Consider the following 13,386-nt stretch of genomic DNA (forward strand, 5'->3'; position numbering starts at 1 on the left):
CAATATAACGACTTCCTCGATTTAAAAAATTCTTTGTAACCCCTTGAATTGGTATAAGAGTCAATGTAAAATATGCCTTTACATTACGAATTTTTTTTCGAACCTCTTTATAACGATTTTTTAACTATCAAGAAAAAGTTTAAATACCTCTAATTAACAGATTTTGTCTACCCAAAACCTTTATATAAAGTTCCCACCAATGTATGACCCATAGTCTCATAGTATGTGATTCGTGACAGGTTTCGAGACGCTTTTGTTCGTAAAACGATCGTTGTTGTTTGTTTTTTCATCTTTATAACGAATTTTAGACCAACCTAACCTCAAAATAACAAACCTCAGTTCAACGAATTACTTGTTCCCTTCCGAATTGTTTTATCCAGATTGCGCTTCAGCTCCAATTTAGAGGATTTTTTTAATAGTTTATTGCTTACATCTCATAAACTACAGATACACAGACAAAAACAGACATTTTGAATGGTCTTCTTGCTTCACAAAAAATATTGCTAATTTGCTATTTTTAAAGGTGAATATAATTTTTTTTTTTATCATTCGCTCAAACTGTGAATTAAAACATCGTGAGGAAACCGGCTTGTCTTAGACCCAAAAAGTCGACAGCGTGTGTCAGGCACAGAATGCTGATATACTTGCGTATTAGTATTTATTAGTATTTCATAGATTGAGAAATGATAATGAAAAAGAAACAGAAATCTGAGGCCCAGATCTAAAAAAGATTGTAGCGCCACTGATTTATTTTTATAACATTTATTTATAATTATTTTTTCAGGCAACAATAATTTAAATAGATTTTTTATTTAAAATTAAAATCATGAATGGTTTTGTATTGTCTGTATAATAAACCACGGAAGAGTATCTGATCACCCACAACACATGTTCTTAAGGTTCAATTTAAAAAAAGAAGTGCATATAAACATTTCGTAATGTTTTGATTTTGTAACCAAAAATAGATTAGATTTTCTGATCTCTGTATCACATTAAAACAATTACTTTTAATAAGACAAAATGTTACGTAGCCTCTTTTTATTTTTATTTTTAATCCATAATATAAAGGATTTTTTAATACAATTCAGTAATTCCCGAAGTACATCCAACTTACAAGTAAATCTTCAGTTCACAATATTATGTATAAATCCACCTAAAAACTCGTATATAAACTTTAATTATATTTTAAAATAACGCAGGCCGCGAGCTGTGTAATAAAACCTGTTCTACTTGTGATTGTCGTCACAAGCAAGGTAAAACCCAGGTCTGGAAACCCCCGATTAAATAAACTAAAAACAATGCAACAGCGAGAAAATTCCACAGCAAAAAATTTATTCCAAAATTATTAGTTTTAACAACTTCATTCGACGAATGACGTTATTAAGGTAAAAAGATGATAGACTAACTTTTGTTTTTTAAGTTAATTTATGAGTCGACATCGTTATTAAGCAAGCGATAAATCACTATACGAGAATAATATCACATTTTTTCCACAGGACTATTTATTTCGGAACCTGAATTTAAAGCCTTGGGAAGGAACCTTTAATAAAATATAAAGTTTAACGTGACAACGTCATAATAAATGATTGCATATTTTAATTAATAAAATTGAATCATTTTTTATTGAATTATCGCTATTTTGTATGATACAAAGGAGTGAATCCTCGGACACATAGACCAATAGAGTGGAAGAGAGATAGATGCAGAGCAAGCGTACAATGAGTCATGCTTTTTCGTACGTGCAGCCGTCGTCCGTCGATTTATTAGACATTCTCACGTCAAAAACTTTGTTTTATGCACAAAAATGCGAATTTAAAGAGGAGGTACGGTTAGCGGTCTTCAATTGCGTTTTTGTATTTCATTACATTGCTACTAAGTGGTGGTAGTGCGGATTTCTCACCCTAGCTCCTTCTAGAAGCTCAGAAGTTTCCTTGGCGCTACGCAGGCTTCACGGAGCAACCTCACTGCTCCGAGAATTTCAGTTCGTCGAGGATTACTTTTGGGAAGCCCATTACTTTTTATGGCCATTATTTTGGCTGTATGCACATGTATTGAAACAATGGAATGGATCACACAGAAAGTTGATTATAAATAAATTGTGAGAAAAAAGTCCAGATTATAGTAATATTAAGGTCTACTGCCCCGGATTAGAGTTATTTTTATTAATATTACTATGTAAATAAATAAATAATGAAGAAAAAGCCCGTTTAATTTCCAATCATGATTTTCAAACAAATGATAATATACGGCTTAGATTTTTTATATTTTATTTTTATCTTATTATCTTATATCCTAGCTTCCTTCAGTACCGTCGATCGGAACCCTTTCACTGGTTGTTTCAGGCCTCCTCCAGCTTTTTCCAACAGACTCTGTCCATGGCTTTCTTCCTCCTTTCGCTTCCTGCTACCGCTACTTTTTCTTCTATCCACCTTTTTTGGGGCACTTTCTTCTCCTTCTTCCCCTTGGTCCTTTCAAATTATCCACCTCAGATTTCAAATTATAAGTTCTTAACTAACAAATAAAAAATAGGGGTTGATCCTAGAGGGTAGATGAAAATTAAGGATTGCTATATCATAAAAAAATAAAAACTTTTTATAAAAACATTTTTTTCTATAAATTCAAAAAATACTTTTTGGGGTGAACACGTTCACAACACGAGAATTTTATATACATAGAGATTATTTCATTTCCTTACTATAACTTACTGAATGTCAACGACGAGAGCAAAGATCAAAGTTAATGTCGTCCTCACTCCTTATAATGATGATGTGAAGGGTAAGGTCGATTAAGTGCCGTTTTATTATGGAAATTTCCTCGTTGAAACTATTATTACTTTATGGCTGTATAAAGGAAATACTTACAAAATTTGAGCTGTGTTGGCCTAGTGGCTTCAGCGTGCGACTTTCCTAAGGTCGATGGCTCGATCCCCGGCTGTAGAGTAGCTGCTTTTTTTCTATTATATGTGCATTTTTTAACATTCGCTCGAACGGTGAAGGAATGCATCGTGAGGAAATCGGCTTATCTTAGTCTCAAAAAGTCGACGGCGTGTGTCAGGCACAGGCTGATCACCTACTTTCCTACGATCATGAAACAGATGCAGAAATCTGAGGTCCACACATAAGAAGCTTGTAGCACCACTATTTTATATTTTAATGGATTGAAGACAAAATATGTTTTATAGTAATTTAAAACTATACCTACGTAATTATGAAATTATTGTTTTGTTCTTCTCTATGTCATTATTAGCTCTTTAAAATGGGTTACCTGTATTTAATGAAATTGTTAATGGTATTGCCGGAAGGTAAGGCTTTTTTCCAATACTGAGCGTTTTTAAGGCAGTTTCTGCCCCGCACCACCACTATAAGGAAACAGCTGCCCGTTTAAGTATTTCTGAAATACTTCGACTTAGAATCCATCAAAGAGCGTACCAATTCTGAAGTCCGGCAACGCACACGCGAGCCCTCTGGCATTGAGTGTCTTTTGGCGGCGGTATCACTTACGGTCAGGTGAGCCTCCTGTACGTTTGCCCCCTGTTCTATAATAAAGTATTTTAATATAAATACGAAGGTATGTTCATTGTTATGGACAGATTCTTATACTATTTTATTTAATATCATTAAATTTCTATATCATGTTCGGTAAACAAATAATTGGCGCCAACACTATCTCAGTCACAGACTACTATAACAACGGAACGCCTTCTATCAAAAAATATAAATGAAACTCACTTCTTGTTAACTTCTTGGTATCGTAAACTTGCTAGAGTTATAATCTATGTTCTAATGACGAATTAACGCACCTTTGCCCCTGTGCTATACTTTTTACTACATTTTTTTCCCATCATTATGAGCTGCAACAAGTAACAATTATGACGCACAACGTGTACGACATATTTGGTAGACAGAAGCAATAATTTCACAGCTATATATTACATTATATAGCTGTGAAATTATTAATTACTAGCTGGCCTGGCGAACATCGTACCGCCTAACAGTTATTTATTTTAACAGATTCTTTATTTTTTTTAAATACTTATTCTGCTATTCGGGACACCGGTCTAGCTAAGATAAAAAAAGAAAGTTGATAATACAAGAAATACATTATGTCAAATAATAAAAATTTACCTTCCCGGAACCCCTCCACTAACACTTGAACTTTATGATATGGTATCAAAGTTCAAATTGCCTTTAAATATTATTACGAATATTTTGTATGGGAATATAAAAAAGTGCTGTTTTTAGACTTTTTCACTCGTTTTTTTTAATTTTTCTCCGTAAGAACCATCCTCGTACTTCAAGGAATATTATAAAAAAAGAATCAGACAAATCGGTCAAGCCGTTTTCATATTATGTCGTGACAACGGAAAACGAGTTTCATTTTTATATATATAGATAACTGTCATAATGATTTCTTAAAAAATATTATAGAACTCACCAGGAGACTCGAAGTGATATCGCTGCCCATGGACACTCTATGCGAAAGCCTCGTGAGTCTTTGCCAGCCTTTTAACAATTGGAACGCATTTTCTTGAAGAACCCCAAGTCGAATAGGTTTAGAAACAGAGAGGCAGCTGGTTCCACATAGTGGTGGTGCTCGGAGACTGCCATTTCTATAGGAAATCGTATCGTATAGTCCTAAAAGTAAAAATTTATAGCATAATTCCAAGTATAATCACTATTATTTATGTAAAGTTGCGTGTAACGGAAATTGATGTTCTACCATACTGAAATTTGTCGCATTAAACTATTTACTGATTATCTTCACCATAGATAGAACTGAGAAACAAACTTTGATGAAAATTAGTTTTTGTGTCTGTATTGATTCTTTTAACATATCTTCTATCTATATATCTAGGTTTTCTTTGATCTATCTTTTCTTTTTATATAACAGGGGCAAAACGGGCAGCAGACTCACCTTATGTTACCACCGGCCATAGACGCCACCCCTTTTCTTAAAGGACCGGTTGAATCGGTTGGGAAATACTTCAGTATTTTAGAACTAGAAAACCTTTTCGTCTAATGCCATAGCAGACATTTCTCCAAACGTTTTATTTTTGGCCGAACCGTAAGACCGTCAATTATACCCTAAGTCTTCTAAGTGTACACAATAATGTTAATTACGATTAGTTAAATTGAATAAAATAAGTCTTAATGTGATTCTTATTAAAGGAATTTATATGGAAAGGTTACTCTAAGCAAAAACAGTATGTGGAATTATATAATTATTGATATTAATGGAAAACTTGAGCTATGCTCCGTGGACAAAATAAAACAAAAATATTCTTATTCGTGTAGGTATAAATTGAATCGAAAAATCGTAACGTATTTACGTACTTGGCAAAACCATTTTAACTTACACAAAGGGTACACTAAATATCTTGACCTTTATTTATTCACATTTAGTTCAGGTAAAAGTATAGAAAAGGAGAAAGAAAATACATAGTTTAGCTTTTTCCACCCTATTATATCTATTGCTGTCAACATCCTATTTTCTTGCTTTTATTCTCGTCGGTCCATCCAAAATTCAGATACAACGTTATTCTTGTATGAGCTTGCTTATAAGTATACGAAACAATTTGGTTTTCTAACATTTTTTAAAGTGAACTATTGTGTTACGGTAAGTTGCGTTGCAATATTTTTAATAGAAAAAGCAAATGAGCAGAATTGATACGCTGTTCATGAACACCTGAAACGCCAGGTACATCGTAGTTAGCGTTAGTTATTTCGACTGTGTTTGCGTGTTGTTCCCACGAGAATGTAAGTGCGTGCTGCTATTTCACCATGCCTCCTGCTGGTAGAGGACTAGTCTTTGTTTTTAATTTATGTTATTATCATTAATTACTTAAGATGTCATGTGGAACATGGTGTAATGGTTGCAGCTCCTTACAAACGTTGTGTAAAAAAACATGGCGATTAAAAAGAGTGGCGGAGAGTTTATTACCAGTTCTTCTCTTCCGTTCTAAGCCCTTGATTTGAGAGCTGGCACTAAATGTAAAGTTAAAAGCATTTCATATACAGTACTTTTTTGACCTTCATAAGTGTACACTGTGTTACCTATATGATTAAATGATTTTTTACTTTTTAGTACAAAACGAATATCCGCGACTTCTAAAATAAATAAAAAAGTCAGTGGCGCTACAACCTTTTTAGGTCTGTGCCTCAGATTTCTGTATCTATTTCATGATTATTTGTCAATCTAATAGGCAAGTAAGTGATCAGCCTCCTGCGAGGACACACGCCGTCGACTTTTTGGGTGTGCGAGCGAGTGTTAAATGCGCACATAGAAAGAAATTCCATTGTTGCCTCCGGGGATCGAACCTATGACCACAGGGATGCATGTCACATGCTGAAGCCACTAGGTCAACACTGCTCCTAGTTAATATATATTTTTATTAAAATTCAACATACATTCCAGTTCAGAAGTCACACACCACGCAATAAAATATCTTAGACCCAAAAATCACGTACTTTGGACAAGCAAATTGGTTTTCGATTTAGTTCTTTTGGAGATACATTACGGTTAAAATAGATGTTTTTATTGCAGGCGCTATTAATGTGTGTTAATATTTTGAACAAAATGAAGATCCTGGCTGTTTTATTACTGATATTTGCAATCTGTTCTTGCGAAAATACAACGTATACAACCAAGTACGACGATGTGAATTTGGATGACGTTTTGGCAAGTGACAGATTGCTGACTGGTTATATCAACTGTCTTCTAGATAATGGGCCTTGTACACCCGATGCTAAGGAATTGAGAAGTATTATTTTATTTATTTAATTACGTTATATTTTGATTTAGTCTTAAATTAACTTTAAACTTTATATGCCAAAATAAGACCTCTGTTAGACTGGGGTTACATACCTTAGTAGATTGGGTCTTAAACATATATAATCTAAAGCACTATTCAGTATATAATATATATCACTAAATCGTATTTTTGTAACTATATGACGAAAAAAGGGTGCGTGTACTTATATACGCGCGTAAGAAGTTATGGCATTATTAAAAATAGTTTTTGATTGCATGCAAATAATTAATTACAATTAAATAATCGAAGACTGGAAAAGGAGTCATTATAGTCAATAAAGTTCAGTTTACATTTGAAAAATTAAATAAATAAATATTTATTATTATTCTCTTACATTAAATGTTAAACATAAATTCTATTATTATTCGAATGTTGTTTTTAAATTATGTCCAATGCCGTAGGATCGTTCGTGGGCAAATTCATTCTGTTAATTTTGTGTCACGGTGCGCGCGCATCGTAACATTTCACTCTCATCAATTTTTCATAACGCGCCTAAGGGCCGATTTACATTATCTTAGTGTTTAGGAGAGTGCTTTAGTACAACTTGAAAGGCAAGTTCTTTAGCGTAGCGTTTATTAAAGCAAGTAGCGTTTACATGTTTCAACTAAAGTACTATCCTAAAGCACTCTCCTAAACACTAAGATAATGTAAATCGGCCTTTAAGAAGTATAACTTCAAAAATTTCAATATCGCATTAGAAAATTCCTAAAATCTAATCTATTTTGAATATTAACACATTTTTAAACCTTTATGATATCCGATTTAATTTATCGTGGTATTAATATAGAATACGCGGATTTTACGTTCCCTTTTTTATCACAGAAAACCTTCCTGATGCCATACAAAATGACTGCAAGAAGTGTAGTGATCGCCAACGAGAGGGTGCTGATAAAGTGATGCAGTTCATCATAGACAATAGACCCGAAGATTGGCAAACCTTGGAGGAAAAGTAATTTTTATAGTTTTCTTATAGTATAGGATTAATTTTCCAGGCTCTTAAAGTTTTTAACCAAAGCTTTTTTACGCTGTTGAAATAATTTAACAACTAATCATTAATGAATAGATATCGTCATTGTTATAGGTATTTTATGTAAATGTGAGCTGTTTTGGCTAAGTGGCTTCAACGTGCGACTGAGGTCTTAGGTTTAATCCCAAACTGTGCACAAATAGACTTTATGTCTATGTGCGCGTATAACATTCACTCCAACCGTGGAGGAAAACATCAAGAGGAAACCGACTTGCCGTAGACCGAAAAATTCTTCGAGTGTGTAAGGCACAGGAGACTTATCACCTTCTTGTCTATTAGATTTACAAATGATCATGAAACAGATAAAGAAATCTGAGGCCCAGACCTAAAAAGTTTGTAGCGCCACTGATTTATTTTATTTTGTGTTTAACTTCAGTAGAATTGAAGTTAAGAAATTGAAAAAAAAAAAGATTGTAAAAGACAATTTCTCCGAATTATTAAACATATAATATTTTGTTGCCGTCACTCGTGTTATATTTCAATGATAATATTAACTATCTGTTTTCAGATTCAATCCTGATGGTAGTTACAGGCTTCAGTACTTATCGAGGAAAAACTTCTTAAACTCAACCGAGCCGTCAATAAATTAATAAAATAATAGACAGAAATTAAGACAATTGTCAATTTAATGGTAGAAAACTGTTTTTGTAGAATAGTAACTTAATAAAGAGTATTGGGACAGCATTTGAAGTTTTATAAAATAAATATTTCAAAAGAAAATACACTTTATCGAATAGAAAGCGTGGCTATCAAAAACACGATATTATCGTTATTACTTAATAATGCCTATAATCTGGTTACGTGTACTTTCTTTAAATTTAGTAATCACGATATTTAATTTTTTTTTTCTATTTCAATCAACAAATGTAAAACTTACAAAGATATTTAAAATGATCAACGCTATATAAAGACAACAATTGCGTATATTTTTTGTCAGGCGCCATATAAATTGCAACGATACAGCTGCATCTTTGAATTTTACGATTACTTAATAATACTATAAGTCATTACCGTATAATATACTTTCATACACCCATAAAATATTCTATATATTTATTTTATTACTATTATTCTATTATGAGCAATGAGGGTTTGATGAAATTCACACTGCCATTAACAACGACAGAAGTTTATTGCAGGCGTTAGGAAATTGGTACACTTTTTTCCTTGACATTTTTGATGACGGTGCTCAATACGAAAAATGTGGTGGTGCGCCGCAAAACGTGCTTAAAAATACTCAGGATGATGAGCGTGAAGGTATGGGAGGAATTTTGTATTCCTATATAATATAATATATAATTGTATATATAATAATATATATATATAATTGTGTATTGTAGAAGATGCAGAGAGATCCCACATTTCCACGCAACGCCAAGGGATCAAGCCGCTTGGAAAGTGACGTGAGTGGTCGTGAGTGGTCGTCGACGATTCAAATCGCTCTTCGTTGAATACGGTCAAGACATTATATGTGCGCGCTTGGTATTTCACTTTTATATATCTTAAGATATTCATTTAAATAAAACAATATCGAGCAATATTGATTAAAATTATGTAGTTGTGATGAGTGTATATTTACTAACATACTAAATTACTAATCGTAATTAACTCTCTCTACGACATATCTCTTAACTCTAACTTTTACACCTGGCATAGTGTATCTATTTCTAGAATTAACTATATCTTCAGCTGGTCCTACGATTTTATATTTATAATTTTCCCTTTTTGGCGGTTTTTTCTCAGGAAAAACTTGTAACGAAGACCTGAAAATTTAATTGTTTAATGTTATTATTTTTTTCATATCAACGATCCTAAAGTGAAGAGAAAGTTTGCTTCTATAGAAGAAATGTAAAAATGCTATCCTAACATTATACCTGTACGAACCAACACTGTACATTTTGCTCACTCAAGCTTTCTTAGTTTTATAAGCGTGGCGATTTCGTAAATCGTCGGAGTTACGCCCCAAGAGTATAGCCAGAAGTAGGCGCTCTTTTCAACTGCATTCATTCGTTACATAACAATTAACATTTCATAATTTCCCTTATATATTGTTTTAAGCGAGTGGTTAATATAGAGTAAAAATTAAATCTTCTATTATTATTAAAAGCACCCCGATGACGCAGAAACCGTACAATACCTGTAGCCTATAAAAACCCTTGGTCTGAGATTTCTATATCTCTCGTGATATTAATTTTTAGATTTTTTTTTTAATGGAAAAGTCGGATCCTTCACACGCCGTCGAATTTTGTGTGTTGGTGGTGTGGCTGGTTTCCTCACGATGTTTTCCGTCACCTTACCAGCGAGTGTTAAATGCGCAATTAAACAGAAAAGTCTGAGGATAGCCGGGGTTAGAACCTACGACCTCAGGTAGCCCACCTATTCTATGGGAATAATGCATTTAGAATAAAAGATTATTTACAGAAATTGCTTAGTGTTTTAGCTTAAGTAGTAATAGTTAGAGTTAGCAGCGATAATACTCTATCGATATTAAATAATAACGTATTATAAGTATATATATATATATATATATGGGTAAAAAAAAATTACATAACATAAAGTAATTTATGTTAATTACGACGAACACTTATACTTAAACAATATATATCATATATATATATGTTCTATCCATATTTTTTTATGTTCGGAAATAAAAATAATATAATATTATAGAAATTACTAACTATACCAATGACTATAACTATATTATAATATAACAGAAAAGCAATATTTCATTGTTTTAACAAAAAAAAAACAAATAAAGTTATCTACCTTTACCGTACTGTATATAGCTATTTTTATGTTATTACACAAAATGTATAATTGTGTTAAAAGAAGAAAGAAAATACATACACTATCCAAGAATCCTTTGAACTTTCTGGAGACCATCGTACCTTGTCAGGAACAATTTCCAAGCCGAAGGGTCATGCGCCATCATTGAGGCAACCACTCTCCCTGCATTTTCCTTCTGCTCTTTCGAACATTTCGCACAGTCATCTTTTAGGGCCTCTATTAAAACACCTAAAACATTTTTTTTAATACCTAGCTTATTCAATCCAGCAACAATTTTATACCAAGATAATTAAAGTTAATAGAAACAATTTGCACTTAAATTGGGTTTTTGAAGTTATACTTCTTTAGGCGCGTTATGAAAAATTTATAAGAGTGAAATTTTACGATGCGCACCGTGACACAAATTTAACAGAATGAAGTTGCCCACGGAAGGTGCTACGGCATTGGACATAATTTAAAAAGCAACATTCGAATAATAATAGAATATATGTTACACTTAATGTAAGAGAATAATTAATATTTATTTATTTAATTTTTCAAATGTAAACTGAACTTTATTCACTATAATGACTCTTTTTCCAGTCTTTGATTATTATTTGCATGCAATCAAAAACTATTTTTAATAATGCCAAAGAAGTATAACTTCTTACGCGCGTACATAAGTACACGCACCATTTTTTCTTTAGCTTTAGATTTGATGCAAACAAATGTTGCATATAGGTCACCAAATCACTAGTATGTATATGTTAGGACCTCACCCATTTATGTGACTAGACAACTGAACATTTTATAGTTGAAGTGAAAATATAACACAGCTAAGGATATATTTAAATCCTTGAAAATACGATTTAACCGACCGATAAATCTTATATAACGAAATATATAAACATACTCTTCATCTCCCGCATACTCTTCGAGCAATATCTGTCAACGGACATCAAGCATTTGACGTCCACAGCTGGCAATGGAGGCAGCGCTTCGTTTAAATTGAACCTATTCTTCAAAGCGTTCATTTTCTCCTCATTTTTCACCACCTCGTTGTACACCTGAAAATCTTCGTCTCCATACACTAAATTATAACCGACACTTGTTACACCGTCACTCATGATTCTATCGATGCCTGGGGCTGTTATTTCAGCTGATAATATTTCTAGGAGGCTTAAAAACGGTAAGAAACTCCACATTTTGAGTGCGACTTTGGGTGGGTTTGGTAAAGTAATGATGGTGATGAGGTTTCGGTAGACATAATGACATAAGATGTATTGCTTTCGCCTTGTCGGTATGCTAAAGATTGCCAGTGGTTGGTAACTATTAGGATTTTATTTTCTACTAACGCCCCGCGAACTTCGTTTTGACTTATGATTTTTTTTGCCTACCTTTTTAGTAGCTACATAGAAATGGGGTACATAACAACGAAGTTCACGAACACCTTAAAATGAGAGCTATCAAAGAGGAAATCCGGAGACTGGCAGCTAAAGTCAACGTGTGAGTCGACTAAAACATCATCATATTCTAGAGATAGAAGACCGGCAGTAGCTCTAGGCAGAAGATAAGTATATGTTTCCAATGGGAAGTCACTTCTTATGACAGCATCTCAGAACAGATTCGCTTATAGCCTGAGGGCTGATTGCAAATACCCGCAGAGAAAAAAAAACATAAATATGGAGCACTTTATGTTCTAAGAAATTTATCGATGTTCTGGTTAAAACAGGTTTTTAGATTTTTCCATAATTTTCTCTCCATAAAAACCATCAGAGTTCAAGGAATACAAAAAAAATACTCGAATTGGTTTTGCCATGTTGCTATTCATTTTTATTTATATAAATATTATTTAAAAAATTTATGTAGCCTGCCGCACTAGGCCGTTCCACTTGAGGTGGTACGGAGTACTTGTGGAGTACCTAGTTGAAGTCGAAATTCCTAGAAGATGAAAATAATATAATATATATAAAATAAAGCAACATTAACCATTAATTATTCTTTTCCTACAATTTTTTACTAAACTTAAACAGTCAGATAAATTTTGTGGATTAAACGCTCAACCCTAGCTGTAACTGTTATTTTAGAAATTAGAAAGGAAAAACCGAAAAAAAGGTTTTATGTAGCCTACAAAACCTCTGAGATGTTTTTTATCTTCGCCAGTTTTAGCTACTGTATATTTTTATTGAAAATGTTGGTTAGCCCTGATGTTTGTTTTATTCAGGGCGCACGATCTACGATTAAACAATCAACCTTCGTACGTGTGGCCGTAAATTCAAAACGTAAGCGTACAATAGCATTCTCGAGTGATTCATTACAATTGAAAGATGGCATTCTAAATATTATCAATCTCGTTACTGCGTTAATGGGCTTCAACTGCGCCGCGCGATTGCGTTATAGTCCAATGCTGTAGCGCAATATTTAGGGTGTAACAATTTTTTATTTAATTTTTTATTTTATTCCATATCATTATTCTATCTTTACAGTAATTACTAATTCGATAGAACGACACAATATTTATACCCACACCAATTAACCTAGATTAATTTTTATTAATTAATTTATATTTTTTTGATTTAATTTTTTACCTGACTCCGATAACCTTATAAGCTTGATATCAGATTCCAAACACTTGACAAATATATATATAGATATATCATCATCATCAATGGTTCCACAGCCCCTTATGGGGCTTTACCTCCGCAAGTATATTTCGCCTCGCAATATTTCGTGCTTCTTGCGTCCAACTTCGAACACTTATTATTTCGAGGTCCTTGAC

The 13,386-nt window shown here is 33.0% G+C and overlaps 2 protein-coding genes across 3 annotated transcripts; one reads left to right on the forward strand and one right to left on the reverse strand.

Annotated features, from left to right (window-relative positions):
- The first annotated feature begins 5,560 nt into the window (after positions 1–5,560).
- LOC125060474 (ejaculatory bulb-specific protein 3-like) lies at positions 5,561–8,522 on the forward strand. Of its 2 annotated transcripts, XM_047665396.1 has the most exons (4): positions 5,561–5,616; positions 6,544–6,760; positions 7,634–7,760; positions 8,347–8,522. In XM_047665396.1, the coding sequence occupies exons 2-4, from the start codon at positions 6,553–6,555 to the stop codon at positions 8,426–8,428; spliced, it is 417 nt and encodes a 138-aa protein (XP_047521352.1). In that variant the 5' UTR covers positions 5,561–5,616; positions 6,544–6,552; the 3' UTR covers positions 8,429–8,522. The 2 variants fall into 2 exon arrangements, with proteins under 2 accessions (XP_047521352.1, XP_047521342.1); XM_047665386.1 differs by lacking the exon at positions 5,561–5,616 and having other exon boundaries at positions 6,529–6,760.
- Positions 8,523–8,630: 108 nt separating this feature from the next.
- Positions 8,631–12,013, reverse strand: LOC125060522. Its single transcript, XM_047665490.1, has 3 exons — positions 11,521–12,013; positions 10,730–10,856; positions 8,631–9,601 (listed from the first exon to the last, which is right to left on the reverse strand). Exons 1-3 carry the CDS (start codon positions 11,810–11,812, stop codon positions 9,433–9,435), a joined length of 588 nt encoding a protein of 195 aa, XP_047521446.1. The 5' UTR covers positions 11,813–12,013; the 3' UTR covers positions 8,631–9,432.
- Between the last annotated feature and the right edge of the window lie 1,373 nt (positions 12,014–13,386).

This window comes from Pieris napi, chromosome 2 (genome assembly GCF_905475465.1).
Source record: "Pieris napi chromosome 2, ilPieNapi1.2, whole genome shotgun sequence".
NCBI lineage: Eukaryota > Metazoa > Arthropoda > Insecta > Lepidoptera > Pieridae > Pieris > Pieris napi.